Raw genomic sequence first — 16,733 nt, 5'->3', positions numbered from 1 at the left:
AAAAAAAAAAAAAAAAAAAAAAGATTCAAGAGATCTTAAAATAGAGCATTTAAAATATTATCAGTGCATTCATGAGGAAAGACAAAAATAGTACAAAACAAAATGTCATTTCTATCTGAGAGGAACATACCTGCAGAAATAAAGCGATTTACATAGACTTGATAGAATGAGTAGAAAAGTGGGAGAGAAAAAAAGTCAACACACTCAAATCTGGGATTGGATTATAGCCAAGGCAAGGGCTGTTTACTATTGTGGCATTCCATCTTTTGCCTTTCCAGTTTTCCAACTTGCAAATCCAATTCCTCACTTTAATTAATGATCAGGGAATTCCAGAAAATAGAAGTTTATTATATCAAACAACTTCATCTGAGGTTCGCACCTCACGGTGATGCTCTTTAGGGGAAACTGCAAATATTCCATTCTTTGACCTTTGACCTATGCATTTTTATCTTAAAAGCTAAATAAGAGACAACTGACAAACTGACACAGCCTACAAACCCTGACAGAAAGTCACCTCCTCTGCAATGATGGGGCAAATCATTTATTGAAGCAAGGGAACTTCTAGCCTCAGATCTAGGTAACTCTCATTCAGAGAAAAATAAAAAAAAAGAATTTTTTGATCATGGGAGAGTTTGGCTGTGCCTTTTCAACCTTCAAAAAACATCTATAGAAACCTTAACTTCAGTGAAATAAACTAAATGACTTATGCTCCAAAAACCAAATAAAAGGTAAATCTTTCCTTTCCCCCTGAACACTAAAAACCTGATTAAAGAAAAACATGTTTTCTATGAACTGTCTACTTTTGAATAACAATAGTATCCTGTAAAAATACTGATGAAACCAAGTTAGAGGAAGGCTTTCTTAACTCAAGTCACTAACATTCCGAGTTTCAATCAAGTCTTTAAGCCCTTACTAAAACGAACACATTTCACCTCAATTAACTCGGTCTATAATATTCCCCAATTTTCCTAAAATAGAAGCTTTTTCATGTCTGAACTGATTAGTAATGATGCTCAGAAGATGAACTAAGACAACTGAAGTCAAATCTATCCTTTTGGTAAAAGAAAAAAAAAGAGGACACGTGGGCTCAGGTAGCTTATGTCATAATAAGGGACAATTCATGAAGCACAGGTGGAACAAATACTATAAAACATATATTTTTAGTGCAAGTCAAACTCTAGGGGCTTTACTCAAAAGCACTGGCCAGCTAAAGGAAACACACAATTCCTCGTGATCATTAAAAAGAGCCCAAATTTAAGTCCAATCTAAATCATAGTTGACATTATTACAGAACATTAAAAAATATGGTAAAAATTTACACATTACACATAAAGTAGTTAATGTTTTGATTTAATAGTTTGCAAAAAAAAAAAAAAAGAAGAAAAAAGACCTGCAGATGTGTTTCCAATTATACTGGCTTCTATACCCATGTATTATAATAATATAGGCATGGTTACATATACCGAAACTAAGGAAAAACCTATAGCATAACTATACCGCAATATTTTAAGGTCTGAAGTTTGACCAGTACATATCAAAACATTGCCACATTTCACTGGTTGACTACACGGACAAAGAACCATTTACAATGAAAAAGAAAAAGAAAAAAAAAATCTTACAGACTTATTCTGACTGAAAGTTTCCTTTATTAACAGGCTTTTCAGTTTTGAAACTTAACAAGAAGTTTCCTTAGGCAGTTGGTACATAACATGTGTTTTCAGGGTCTTTATCTTAACGCAGACTTGCTTGGTCATATAATCACTCACTTGGGTTTTCATCCCATTAATATGACCTCTTTTTTTTTTTTCTGGCTCGTTTGAATTCAAGTTCCTTAAACCATCCATGAGTTTCTGGCAAAGAATTTTGGTCTCCACTTTATACACCTGTTTTATTTTCCAAGGGCAATGAAATGTTCATTATATAGTAACACACAATAAATAACTCGTGGTTAACTCTAAGAGTAAGAATGGGAAGGGTGCCTATTGCATAGCAATACAGAAAAATCAAGTGAGGCAAGGCATAGGAACGTATGTACAGCAACTCCACTTAAGGGGATTTTCCTGTTGTTTTTTTTTTTCTTTTTTCTTTCACATAATTAACACTAACAAATTCTTCCAGTGTTTATTTTTTTCTTAAAAAAAAAAAAAACGGTTTTGCTTCTTGTCTCTCTCACTTACAGAGTAGGCGAAATGTAGAATAAAGCCTTCCACGTTTTTTGTTTTTTTTTCAGATGCCAGTTTTAACAAACAGAACACAAACTTCCCAAGTGTTTGAACTAGTACCGCTTTTTCAAAAAAAAAAATTTTTTTTTTTTAACACTGATGGAAGCAAGGCTCTCTTATGTTTCGTGTTACAAATGTTGTCATTTTTGGTGTGGTATGATCATCATCATCATCATCATCATCATCATGATCGATTATCTTCTCGCCACTTTTCCAAGGATCTTAGCTGCATTTGCAGGACTTTACAATCATATTAGAAAGCTGTTCAATCTTGGGTGTTTTGCCGATGTAGTAAAGGATGGTTAGCGGTTCTAAATCCTGGGACACGCAGCAAGGGGACGCGGATGCTTCTGGATTTATGGTGTTATATAAGCTGAGAACCTGAAAGGGCAGAGGAGAGAAAAGACAACAAAGGGGAAAAAAAAAAAAGGCAATTATTTTTTTATTTATTTTTATTTTTTTTAGCTGAGCCATCCTGCTACCTGTTGGCAGCTCAGCGGCTGCTCAGCTCGGGCTGGACTCGAACCGCTGTTGCTCAGAGCGCAAACTCAAGGCAATTATTTTTTAAAGAACCATTCTATACTGTTATCTTGTCAGAATAATTCTTTTTACTAAAACTACCATCAGAGCTTGACTCTACCCTTAGGTATAGAGAAAGGCACCTGTCTTCAGTGTGAAATCTTTCTATGCTAAGCGTCTTCTGGGGCCGATTTCATGTCACCTAAATTTTCATTTAAAAGAAAAATAGGTTTAAAAAATCTTTTCATGTTATCGTTGCTTCACAAATACATTCATGCTAGGAATGATATTAAAAGCAATCTATATTCTTAATCATTTCCTTCATGTTTTGCTTAAGACAACAACACTAATAATAATAATCAACGCTCCATGTATCTTGCCATGTGGCCGATGGTAGGAGCTGAGTTGGAGCAGTGCTAGAACCGAATGAGCAAAATGTTCTATAATTAGCCCTGTACCTTTAACCCCATTCATGCTCTGTCAACGGGGAATGTGACTTTTACCAGGGGAAGTGTGTAGGTTTCCCCAGTGATGATAAAGAGACATTTCCAAGGATGCCATTAATGTGTTAGTCAAGCAGCAAAGTGACCTTTTCCTCGAGATTCACTGCGACTTTTTCAGCCGAAGACAGAAGATCTGTTCAGTGCAGCAACACTGAGTACTTTATTAGCGAGCTCTGGCTTCTTGGGGAACTGTCCAAACCACATATTTGTGACCATGACAGTTATTCTTCCTCTCTCCTTGAAAAACAAGCATGGTCTCAGCCTTCACACACTCCCTCTGTGTATCAGGGAGGGGAATTATGTTTCTCCTTGGCAACAGGGCCTTGCCCACATTACAGCTACTGTTGCCACAGCCCGGATGAAGTAACCTGGCCAGAGAGCTCCGACAAAGGGAACCCGCTCCCCTCACGTGGCCAAGCACGTGGTCAGCCCCGAGTGCCCAACTCTACAGGGGCGTCGGGAAAACAACTGAAGCAAGGGGAGCCATATTTGTCAATTTAAAGCCGAGCATATGTAGGCATTTATAAATAAATACACTTCACGTTCCACGAACACACGATTTCTCATAGGCATGAAAGAGGCATTGGATAATTCGGGTTGTCTAAAATAATTGATAACCCCGAAACTCTTTTTCTTCAGCTGCAGGCATTATGTGATCTTGTTGGCAGCCAACTCATTTTCCTACCCCGCCGCGAAGGCCATTTTTCTAATGCCTCTTTAATAAGGAGATTTACAGAGGCATAACCCCAATGGGTAGCTACATTTCAGGAATGAAACACAGTAAGGCAGAGCAAACAGAGGTCTGGTTGTAAAACCTGGAGGGCCTGCCTTCCAAGTTGTCGTTTGTCACCAAGCGGTTTGATCTTGGGCAAGGCACCTACTTGGCCTAGACACCCATGTCTTTAGCAGAGTGAAAGGTTGGGACAAGATAACTTAGGAAGTCCTTTCCATCCTGAGGCACCCGGAAGAAGCATTTGGACAGACATCATTACGACATAGAAACAGGCTTCGCTCATCTGGCCTGGGAACCCATCAAGGACCTGCCTTCCAACTTAGCCTTCTAGCCTCACTGAAGTAACTTAACAAAACATTCAGAGTCTCATTTACTTCGGGTTTTGTTTCAAATGGCTTAGAGATACGGATTTTCAAATCCTCTTCCCATATATCATCTCTTTGTTCTTCACATCCACTCGCGAGCTTGGCGTTATTTATTTGAAAGACAACTTTTAACAGAGACATTCCTCTTTACTGATGAGAAACTGAGGTTTGGGGAGGTGAAATGACTTTCTAATTGTCACACACTCCTGACTCATGGTGCCAGAGCATCTCCCAACATCCTCCGTGTTCTCTCTAATATGTGTCCCTGATGGTAGGTGATAACAGGTCTTTTTCTAGCTGGGGACCTGCGTCCCTGCACATTTTCACTGTACCTGGCACTAAGTGATATATTGATTCCAAAAGTGTTTCCTAGTTACCTATTTATGCTTCCAGCTCTTGAGAATATAGAACAAAGAAAGAAAAAGAAAAAAAAAATAAACCAAACGGTCCTCAAGGTGGTTGTAATGTCATTGGGAAGGGTAGACCTATGGTCCAAATTGATCAGGGTTACTCTCTGATTTCACCTACAGCCTACACTCTTCCTCGTCACTCAAAAGGGCTTCTCCTGCACCCATGATGTGTGATGACGAAAGGGCACCAGGCCAATTAGAGTTCATTTAGAAATACAGTTAACCCTTGAACAACATGCATTCGAACTGCATGGGTCCACTTATATGCAATGTTTGTTTTTTTTCAGTACATAGACAGCCCTCTGTAGCCCTAGGTTTCCTGTCTCTGGATTCAACCAACTGCAGATCAAAAGAAGTATTTTCCATCAGTGACCGTAGTCTTTGTTCTATGGCATTTCATATAAGGGACTTGAGCCTCTGCAGATTTGGGTATCTGTGGAGGGTCTTGGAACCATTACCCCATAGACACTGAGGGACAGCTTGTAGTTACGTTTTGAGGGAGTCAAAAGTTACATGTGGATTTTTTACTGTGTTGGGGGAGTGGGGGGTTAGTGCCCCAACCCCTCTCATTGTTCAGGGGTCAACTGTACCATCAGCAGTACACAATAAAAACCCAAAAAGAGAAGAGATGAGTTAGCCAAACACTTACCCTACTGTGCTGAGTGTCTGAACTCCACAGGTACGGGCATGCCCCAGCACAGAAGTTGGCATTGTACCCTTTGGGTTCATGTATCCATTTCCACCCAAGGTCCCTCTTGAAATCAATGTACAGTGGACGTAGGCAGCAATTATCCTGCACGTTTCTGTTAAAAGAAGAGCAAAGGAGATTTTAAAGCTGACTTCCGCTCCCCCCCACCCCGTCCCCGCCCCTCACCCAAACTAGGAAAAATGACTCATTCATTTATTCAACAAAAATCTGTAAGCAAATGTCACGTGCCAGGTTTTAATGGTTTTATTGTAACCTAAGTGACTTTCATGAGCGGGTGTACGGTGACTCGCTGGAAGACTTTCCCTTCTGAGTTCTATACCCTGACCCAGTGTCCGTGATCTCAAAAATCAAGCCTTTCTCTTGAATGACTAGAAACAAGCAGAGAGGTGGCTGATGGAAACCAAGTCCTTTCCCCCAACACTGTGCAGTGCTACCCTCCAGCCTCTACAGCCCTTTCAAATACAAACTGATGAAACACAACAGCTATTTTCAAAGCACCATTTAAGGCCATTTCCTTTGAAAATAAGTCCTTTATGTTACCTCATGTTTCTTGATCTAGGAAGGAGCCCCAGAGATCGAGAGAACCATGAAGCGTTGCTTCGTGTAACCATGGGCTCTGGCACCCAAAAAGCGCCATGTCACCTATGAACTCTGATACTTGGGGCCCTTTTAGAGTGAGGACCCCTCACTGCCTCATAGCTTGAGATAAAGAAAGAGCCTTGCTGTTAGCAGGCCTGATAAGAATCTGCAGAGGAGGAGTCACACGCTCCCTCTATGAACTCACATGGCAATGGGAAATAAATTCGTGTCACCCTCACATCTCTCATATTCTGCAGCTGAAGACATGGCAAATAGCGTCCTCGTCCATCTCTCTCATCTAGGGTACCACGGGCACTCTGCCGTGAGGAAGGCCTCATACAGATGGTGAGTCTCCCTGATTAGGGAGCCGCTGTGATGCCCCTCAGATAAACTCCCATCTGCTCTGGGGAGCAGACAGCTCATTTTCTTCTTCAGCCCTCAAGTGCTTCAGAGGGAATAGGCAAAAAACTGCAGGGGGCCAGTTTTCTCCCTTCCCACTTGATTCATTGCTACAGAGATGACGGAACACAACGCAAATGACTAGATGAAGCCTCCGGGAAGAATGAAGCTATGAGCTGCGACGGCCGCCCTGTCCTGTACCTGGCCTTACACACTGAGGGCACGACCAGTCCAGGTGTCGTCAAAGAAAGTGCAAAGGCAGTGACAAGAAGTGACCAGACACAACCGCTCGGTAATGTTTTTATTTCCTTTACCTAAAGCAATAGGCTGCGTCCAAAGCACGTTTCCTCCGCCGGCTGGACTGCTGTAACTCAAGTCTGTAGGAGGGCAACAACATTAGCAGGAGGTGTGGGGTCTTCCCACTGGCTTTTTTCCTAGTGGACTTTATAGTTTTCTGATCACCACTGGTATATGTGGAGGTGCCATCAATACCTTGAAAAAATGCATTTGGGTAATCAACATTTAGCTTTACCTTCATCAGAGAGAAATCAGCCATATTTTATTTTTCGCTTGTATATTGTCGCAGACAGCAGTGATGACCACAATGGCAGTATCAGCGGGCTACAGTCGTTCCCCACGGGAAGATGGCACAATAGGACGACTGCAGGTGACAAGGCACGCTTCTAAATGGGGCTCTTGTCAGGAGGCAGCTCAGGGTCCAAGGCGGGGCTTGTTGGTTATGAAAAGTCGCTACAGAAGAAGGCTCTGACCTCTAGTCCCAGGGCAGGCTGGGCAGTTAATTTTAGTCAGTCCTCAGGTTAGGCTGTGTCCAACCCCTCCACAACGGAGCCCACAGCAATAGAACCCGCCTTGTCGCCTGCTGGTTCGCTCTCTTCCTAGGACTTCTAAACTCAAAAGACTTTCCTAATGAACATAAATGGGGACTCACACTAAATTGCAGTGAATTAGGTTCAAGTGAAACAGGACTCTCCCTTACCTAATGCTATTTTGGGAAGCCGGGAAGAAAGGGCTTTTTCATTTATTTTATGGCATCCTCAACGCTTTCCTGATTCCATCTGAGATTTAGAAACCCGAGCTCCCCAAAGCACGCTCAGGAGACTGCCAGTTTAAGCATTTAATCTCCACACTCTAGAGAATCCCGACGAGGTTAGAGACTGAAATAAATCGCTCGACCTCTGGGAGTATTTTTCCATGAGGAAAGGCCACTGGTAGCCTTCGGCAAGTGGATGGAGGTCCCAGGTGGTATTAGGGGGAAAGGGAACTGGCTCCCGGACCTGGTGGTGCGGGGCCACTGCCGCCCCCCCGCACACGGGACAGGCTCCCCCTCACCTCCTATCATTCAATGACTCGTGATCTGACTCATGAAGGGACTGGAACCCCGGGCGTCTCCTCATTCTCCATGGCTTTTGGCTAATTGGCTGACAGGTGAGCAAGAACACGGGGAAACTAAAATCTTGCTATGTGCTTATGAACTATTATGAGAGTCGGGTAAGGAACACACTCAAAATATCGGGCGCCGGCTATAAAAGGTGAAATGTTCCCCATACATGGAAGGTTAGTGAAAGTGGCTGGGGAGCAAAGAAACCCCATTGCTCTGTGAAATACAGTTATGGGTTCCTGGAGTTGGTTTGGGGGTTATCAATAGATTTCCTTGAAGGCATGCTATCTTCTCCTTCTGTAATATTGGCATGGATGGAAAGCTGGCTCGCTTAAATGAAGAATAAAGGGCTTAACTGACTATCTAATAGCTTGGAGGCTTGTTGAGTCAGTCACTCAGTATTGCCAAGTCATCACCGGGCATCGAACAGCGTAAACTAGGAACCGATCCCTTTCTTCCCATCCTTTCTGCCTTCCTGTATCTTTCTCCAACCATATCTTTGCCCGGATAAATGAAATTCCCCAGTCCTCACCACACAGTCCCGTTTTCACATGCAGCCTGACTTCATCCCCCACGAAATGGTCAACACAGGCCTTTCCCTCCCCGACCTCATAGGACCAAGTTTCAGTTACCTGCAAACCTTGCTTCTAGTTCTTCACTTTTGTTGGGGATGATGTAATTATTAGACGGTACAAATGTGCAGCAGGGGCAGTGTAAGCTTATTTTAAATCCCAGGTTCCTGTCTGGAAAACATTAAGGCAAGGAGGTCATTTGTATGCGCGTCTTACGCTCTTACATCTGCAGTCAACTTGCAACAACTTAGGGTTACTGAGCACCGAGGGAGGGAGACAGAGGGTGGTTGTAACCTTTATGGTGCAGCCATTCATGCACAGCATCGGTCACGTCGAAGGAAAGCCACTCCCCTTCCGCTCTTGTCTTCACAACCTTGCTGTCGATGTAGCGCTGGGTTGGAGACGTTAAGTCTTTGGATTTGAGAATCTAGAGAAGGAAAGAGCAAGCGAAAGAGCTCACTTGGCACACTGACAGCACAACGAAACCAAAACCATGAACTCTACTCCGACTCATTATCTAAATTTAGCTCCACTCGAGTCTATCCATGTATTGTCCCCTCTCCATAGCATGGCCGCGTGCATAAAAACATAACACCAGGCCATTTGCCATGAAAAATAGAGCTACTAAATCAGCCGTGTGTTTTGATAAAGGTGACAGGAACCATAAAGCCAAGTGTCTAAAAGAAAGTGACAGTAATTATTTTACTTTGCTGACATAAGCTTTGCAAGATTGCAGCCATAAATTCTATGCTATTAAGTTAATGGTTTTGTTGTTCTCTGCTTCCCCGCTTATTTAAGCTGGGGAGTTGGGATGTGGGGAAGGGGTCCAGTTCTGAGGACCCACGCTCACCCTCTGTAGGCCCTGAATTATAAATCTCCTCCTAATAAAGAGAGAAAGGTCTTAACCCTGGTTCCTAAATCCGCTGACATTAAAAAGTGAGGCATGCCTCAGCTTTTGAGGTAAGTCTTTAGCAGGGATTTTTACTCTCAATGTGACTTGTTATGATTTATAAAGATATTCCATATCCCGCAGACTAAGAATGGATTTGGGCAGAAGTCTGGCATAATGCGTAGTGAGAGTCTGAAAGCAAATCGTCCTGAACCCTGAGACTGAGAAGGGTACATTCATTTCAAACAAATAAAGAGAATTGCAGTATGTTCTTGAGTTTCTGTGGGAAGTGACCATTTGGGGTAGTTTGTAAAAGTTCTGTCTTTAAATGACAGTGTCTTCTGAACCAGTCAAACCAAGATCCTAAGTCTCCCAGAGCTATATCAACTCCCTACCCAAACCTATATCCCGCTTTTCCTCAGGACTTTGGGGCTCCAGCCCCGCCATTTTATACAGCCCTTCCTGACACGGAGTCTCACACAGCTGTGCTCATTTCATACATCTGGGTTTGGTCTCGCCAACAAGTTCATAAGCTTCCCCAGGGATCATGTCTTCAATTTGCTATCCTTCCAAAGCATAGCGCTCGATTTAATCAATGCCTGTTGAACGACTATGAGAATACCTAGATTTATTTACTCTCATTTAAAACTTGTGAAACAAAAACACACAACCTTCCCACTGATGTTGCAATGCGCTTCTCTCCCACGTGTACATGATTTGTTGCAGGTCATTTGGCAACAACTGTGTCCTCGAATATTTAGCATTATAGTAGAACTTTTTTATTTTTCCTGGATTAAGTAGGTTTAGAGAGAAAAAAAAAAGCAATTTGTACAATTGGACTTTGAGGTGCCCTTGTGAATTTTAGATGAACCGTACTCTACAGACCTGCCCCCTCAGGTCCACAAATCCCACTAAGTGTAGAGAATCTAATCATGGTTCTTCCCATAGGCAAGTGATGCTCTTTGTGACCTAAAGGAAGCTGATACACATGACTCGAGAGCTGGTACACTGGATTCTGGGCTGGGCACATGTTATTAATTTCATTTGATCCTCCAAATATTCCTGTAAGGTAGCTGAAGAAAACTATAAGCTCAGGGAGGTTAAGTAACTTGCCCGAGGCCTCACAGGGAACCATTGTAGACAGGATTCCAAGCAGTCCCATCATTCCCTCGCATCAGTGCTGGAGTTTGAAAGCCAAAGAGTTGTGGGACTTAGGCTTGGAACCCTTACCCCCTTCCAGGTGACCGAGAAAATTCCATGATAGAGGGAAATATTTTTAATACCATTATAATAAATGTGGGTACAAGATGAAAATATAAAATGTGGAATGCATACACAGTTAATGCTGACATGACCCCATAACTTTAGAGAGAGAGCTGAACAGTAGCCAGTCCTCTAGAAATCAAACCTCACCTTGAACACTCCCAGGTGGGCAAATGAAACACCAATTCAGAATAAGTGGTATAATTCACCTAACCTAGGATAACAATAATGGAACAACAGAGAAGAAATTTTCAGACATTTCCATCAGCCTCATGTTCTAAAAACTACTAACATACCCAGAACTCATTTTTCTATCTTTAAATTTCTTTCCCTAGCTTACCTCCTATAATGATGTGTTATTTCATAATTATTTGTATGTTTGCTTTACTCCTAATTAGTAAGATGAACCTTATTCATCTTCATATCCTTAACACTTAGACACACTGTCTAGAACAAAACATCGCTTTCGTTGTTGAATTAATTACATATGCTATATAATATATGATAATATATATCAAAAGTCTATAATATCTATGTATGAGATGTATATGTGTATATATAATATATATGTAAAATATGTATGCAGCTCCACTGAAGACAGAATTAAAAAAAAATCATGATCATATCGATGAAATGGACAGAAAACACACTTGTAAAGCTATGGAAATTCTTTACGTTGTAGAGAAGGAGTAAATCTTGATGATCTTACTTTAAAAGCAGACGAAAGGGGAGCAAACATATTCTGAAACTTCTTTTTTTAAAAAAAATCTCAAAGATGAATGCTTTCTCAGCCATAAGACAAACACTGGTAGGCTCTGACAATGGACTACCTCATCTTGTCACACGGGTGAAAGGTCCTCAGTATCTTTTTACTAGTTCAAGAGCAGGCCAAATTAAACCCCCCAAGAAAGACAGCTAGCTAGCTACAGGATTCTGAGACACAGAAGTTCCTTTGGTCTTGGAGGGTTGCTGTCTCGAACTTTCTGGCCAAGGAGTTCTTAAACCCACTTGTTGCAATTTAACTCCATTCTTTATTATCCAGTCCTCAGTGGAAACAGGAAACAGCTGCTTTCCATCACTCAAAGAATATCCCTCATATTCTTGGAGACTATTATTAAGTCCCCCTCAGCATTCTCTCTCTCTCTCTCACCTAAATAAACCCAGTTCCTTTAGCCCGTATTTAGAGGGGCAGTTTCTCAAACCTTTAATCACGTGGGTCGCTAACAAGGATAAATGATGCTATATAAAAGTACTCTTCCAACAGCTTTGTGATTTTGCTTCAGGACTGCCTAGAAAACCTACTAATCACATCTTAAAGTCTCAAATCTTAGCTTAAAAGGTATCTTCTTTCCAAGAATAAGCACAACCTCCTTATGCCCTGTTTATCTTCCATTTATCACTCATGCTAAATTAAACTGTAAGGGAAGAAAATCAACCTGCTGTTATTACCGATTAGTACTTTCTTAAATTCACAAGTTTATTATACAAAATGACCAGGTCGGTCAATTTCCCGTTCTATTTTAGCCTTTGCTGTCTGCCTCCCTCTAATCTCCCCACAATAAATGTATTGAGCGTTAACAGTCGTGAATGTGCAGCTGTTGTGTTTTTTTTTTTCCTAGAGCCACAGTCACTTTTAAATTCCTTTCTACATCTTATCATGACAAAGATAAATTCACTGAACAGTGGATGCTGTCTTAACTGGCCCCCATTTAACTGGCCAGATTAACTAGTGCTATCCATTTGTTCCATAATATACATTAGCTGATGCCCACAGCAGCTGGGGCTCATTGCTGGAAAGCTACTGCCCAGTATGTGCCAAGCACTTCTGGCCTCCCCAGTTGAGTTGTACACTTAGCAAGTATCAATTGTATATGTTTCTAAACTTCTTTACGATAGTTGGACTTGATGTTGTAATTATACAAGGTAATTAAATGGTCTAGAAACTGCTGAAACGCAGGACCAAAAGTCAAGAGCTGTTGCTGCTGCGAAAACCAAGCTTAATGCCTTGGAAAGTCTTCATAAAGACTTAAAAAACAAAACAAAACAAAAAAACAAAAACGAGGGGGTAGGGGGAATGTTTGGTGGCTCTTCAAACAGGTAAACATAGAATTGCCATATGATCCAGCAACTGAACCCTTACGTATATTCCCAGAAGAAAGCAGGGACTCAGGTACTTATATACCAATGTTCAGAGCAGTATAATTCACAACAGGTAAAAGGCGAGGACAACCCACGTGTCCATCAGTAAATACACAGATAAACAAAATGCAGTATATACATACACTAGAATATTATTTGGCCACAAAAAGAATGAAATTCTTGGGCCGGCCGAGTGGCGCATTGGTTAGGAGTTGGCTTGGGACCCTGGCTCTGAGCAGCAGAACCCCGGTTCAGATCCCACATGCTGGCCAGTGACACTGCGCCCTCTACAGCTAAGATGGTGAACAACAGCTCCACCTGGAGCTGGGCTGCTGTGAGTCACCAGCGGCAGTGTAGGCTGCAGTGGGGCTGGCCGGCAGCGGGTGTGAGCTTTCATGAGCGGTCGTCCAATGGCCGGCGACCGATCTGCCTCACCCGGGGAAGAGCGCAATGATAATACCAACATGGGCCAGTGAAGCAACGTCCTCCACAACTAGTCTGAAGAACCAAAGGACAGCAACTTGTCTGTTCCCCTTCCCCGATTCCCCAGCGCTGTTCCCATCCCCCCAATTCCCCAATGAAAAAACCTTTAAAAAAACCAAACAAAGAATGACATTCTGACACATATTACAACACAGATAAATCTTGAAAACGTTATGCTAAGTGAAATAAGCCAGAGACAAAGGGACATGTATTGTATGCTTTCACTTGCCTGAGGTTCCTAGAAGAGGCAAATTCATGGAGATAGAAAGTACAACAGAGGTTACCAGGGGTTGAGGTAGGAGGGATGGGGAGGAATTATTTAATGGGCACAGAATTTCTGTTTGCCATAATTGAAAGCTCTGGAAATGGATAGTGGTGATGGTTGTACATTGTACATGTACTTAATGCCACTGAGTTGTATACTTAAAAAAAAATTGTTAAAAGGTAAATTATGTGTTATGGTATTTTACCACAATAAATTTTTTTTCTAATTTTAGGTATGGCATAGACACCTATAAAAGAAGTAACAATGGGAATAATATGCTAAAAACCTAGAAGGATCCTGTAATCAGGTTGCACGGCAATTGTACTAAAATTTCCCTCTTCTTCAAAGAAACTAAAAACTAGAAATTGCAGATGATGCACTATGGATGTGGTTCTTGCAAAACATAGGACATGGACTGACAGTAGGCAGAGCCACAGTCAAAGACTAATCCTTACTTAGCCTTTTGTAAAAAACTCAGCAATGTAAATTGTGTGTGTGTGTGTGTGTGTACATATGTATACACATATATGTTTAAGTTAAAACATTTAAGGTCTGCATTCTCTCTCTCTCTCTCTCTCTCTCTCTCTCTCTCTCTCTCTCTCTCTCTCTTTCTCATTTCTATAATCGTCTGCCTTAACTTTTTTCTTTAAATAATAGATCAACAACCATTCCTATCACTGAATTAGAAAAGAGGGCTTTTAATATATTGAAAAAGAGATTTAGCTGTTTATCATTTAGCTACTACCCACAAAGATGTTTCATTGTTACCTTCATTATATTACTGATATATAGGAATACACATTACCTATAATGCAAAATACCCCCATAGTGCCTCTGGCAAGCCTCTAAGTGCATTGGTGAATTACAAAACTCCCTACACAAAAGGATCCATTCATCTCTATGCCCCTGGAAAGCAGCCAATCAGGGAGTGGATAGAGGTGAAAGTCACTGATGTTACCCAATAGTTTGGGGGCAAAAAAATGAATAAAAGAAATAGAAGCCTAGATGCAAAATTATATCCAGAGGAAATCTTAATCTTGAAGGAATAATGCTGTAAATCAACTCAGGATTTGGCATAGACACAAAGAGTGACACATCTTCCACTCCTATGAGATACTGCAAAGAGTTACAAGAAAGCATTGGAAAACTCTATTGTGCTTTGCATATTCAGATTTCTGCAGACCTACATGGGCTCCATGGGGCCAATTCAACCAGACTTCAATGGAAAGAGAAATTTAACAGGAGGGCTATAGACAAAAACTGACACCAGCTTAACTAGTGTAGGCCCATCTTGTCACTGTCTTAAAATGCATTTGATGTTTTTAATGTATTTAACATTCAAATGTATTTAACTGTTTGCGGTGACTTGCAAGGGATTAACAAATGCTGAGTTAAACATTCGCTCTGCTAGTTCTCAGCACCGCTCAGATCTGCCTGACCTTGAGTCATTAACTTCAGTATCATAGGATGCTAGCATTAGAGTTAGGGGTCATCTGCTCCAACCCAATACAATTCACTCTCCCACGTCTCTGTCTTGGAAGACTTCTCATGACAGGTAACTCACGAACTGAGAAAGGCCAGCCCACTTATGGACAACGGGTGTGTTGGAATCCTTTACCTGTGACTGCAACTTACAATTTCCATCAACCTGTCTTAGTTAATAAAGTACCATTGCCTCGTATGCATTTGCTCATTGTAGTTTTTGGAATCTTTTAACACCGTCACGTTTTTTAGGCTTCACAAAAACCCTGGGAGGTGGACATCATGGCATTTATTATCTACATTCCACAGCTGAGGACAAAGAAGCCTGAGGTACTAACCTGGGTGAACAGAGCCCAACAGGGAAAGCCTGGATTAACCCTGGTAATACCAGTGGAGCGGGCTTTCCAGTATTGTATTTTACTGTCAGGAATAAGACGTAAAATTCTCTTTCTTCTCTATGTCAGCCCCAAGTATAGGAGGTGGCTTCCATAACTGCTTCCTTCAGTTCAAAGTTAGAGGGGCTGCCCCGTCCTTATCACACCCCTACTCACTGTCCCTTTTAAAAACCAGTGCCTCACAAGCTCCAGATACAGTCTAGAAAAACATGGAGACTATAAAGAACATGCCACATGTGGAAAAGAGGGTGTCTTGCTTCCCTTGTCTGGTCACTATTTGTGATGCAAACTCTTGACTTTTGGCAACCACCATGTCATAGTATAGTGAACTTTTTATAAAACAAATACTTTGTTCTGGGCCGGCCGAGCGGCGCGATGGTTAAGAACTGGCTTGGGATGCCAGAGGGCCCCAGTTTGGATCCCACATGTGAGGGCCAGTGACACTGCCCTCCACAGCTAAGATGCTGAACAACAGCTCAACCTGGAGCTGGGCTGCTGTGAGTCGCTGGCGATGGCGTAGGCTGCAGCCCCTGTGGCAGTGGGTTGCCATGGGCTACCGTGTGTAGCCAGCAGCCAGCGTGAGTGGCCAGCAGCCGCTGTGAGCGGCCGTCCAGAAGCCGGTGACTGATCTGCCTCGCCCGGGAAGAGCGCAATGATGGTGCCAACTTGGGCCAGTGAAGCAATGTCCTCCACAACTAGACTGAAGAACAAAAGGACAGCAACTTGTCTGTTCCCCTTCCCCCAATTCCCCAATAAAAAAATCTTCAAAAAAACAAAACAAACAAACAAAAAAACTTTGTTCTTACACAAAAGACTAAGTCAGATTTTTCACTCCAAATCTTTTCTGGGAGGACAGGGAATAAAAAGAAAGGAAGAAGCGGGGGAGGAGGTGTCTGAGAAGCTGCATTTCTGACACCTCCCTAGGTGATGCACAGGCTGCTCTGAAAAGCACTGTTCCAGTCTATGTTGATACAATTCATTTTTTGAACCTCAGTGCCAATTACACATATATCTTTGCATATGTTGAACTTCTTATTTGACCTTCACTTTTCGCCTTTTGGAATCTCTCTGAATCTGAGGTTTGCTATTCAACACATAAGCTATCCTTCCCAGCCACATAGTCCCACAGCTGTGCATCCAGTGTCTGCATCAAGTTGATAATAACAGTGGTAAATAACCCAGGCCAAAGCCATATAACCGGTTGCTGAACCCGTAGGTACGTCTTTCCTGGTTGGCCCTGTTTCTTTCATCAACACTGTGAATGCATGTATACAGCAGAAAAAAATAGAACTTTGTTAGTGTAAGTGAGGTGTGAGATCCAGGTTGGTCCAGGAGTCCTGTCCATCTTTGCCAACAAACAATCCATTTCATTTCCTCTGTGGTCCGCCCCTTAGGTGTCTTTGAAGA

The 16,733-nt window shown here is 42.0% G+C and overlaps 1 protein-coding gene across 3 annotated transcripts in view; it reads right to left on the bottom strand.

Moving 5' to 3' along the window:
- Positions 1 to 805: 805 nt before the first annotated feature.
- TGFB2 (transforming growth factor beta 2) overlaps positions 806 to 16,733 on the bottom strand; it is a 76,399-nt gene continuing 60,471 nt past the window's right edge. For 2 of the 3 annotated variants that reach the window (XM_019639668.1, XM_019639669.1), the window contains 5 exons: positions 8,705 to 8,837; positions 8,471 to 8,581; positions 6,754 to 6,931; positions 5,402 to 5,555; positions 806 to 2,603 (listed from right to left, as the gene is read on the bottom strand). In XM_019639668.1, the coding sequence (XP_019495213.1) occupies positions 2,445 to 2,603; positions 5,402 to 5,555; positions 6,754 to 6,931; positions 8,471 to 8,581; positions 8,705 to 8,837 (735 nt within the window). In that variant the 3' untranslated portion in view covers positions 806 to 2,444. The remainder of the gene's footprint in view (positions 2,604 to 5,401; positions 5,556 to 6,753; positions 6,932 to 8,470; positions 8,582 to 8,704; positions 8,838 to 16,733) is intronic. The other variant, XM_019639670.1, reaches the window with a different exon arrangement.

Source organism: Hipposideros armiger, unplaced genomic scaffold, assembly GCF_001890085.2.
Source record: "Hipposideros armiger isolate ML-2016 unplaced genomic scaffold, ASM189008v1 scaffold_45, whole genome shotgun sequence".
NCBI classification, from domain to species: Eukaryota; Metazoa; Chordata; class Mammalia; order Chiroptera; family Hipposideridae; genus Hipposideros; species Hipposideros armiger.
Note: the sequence above shows the minus strand (reverse complement) of the source record. Positions and strands in the feature narration are given on the sequence as shown.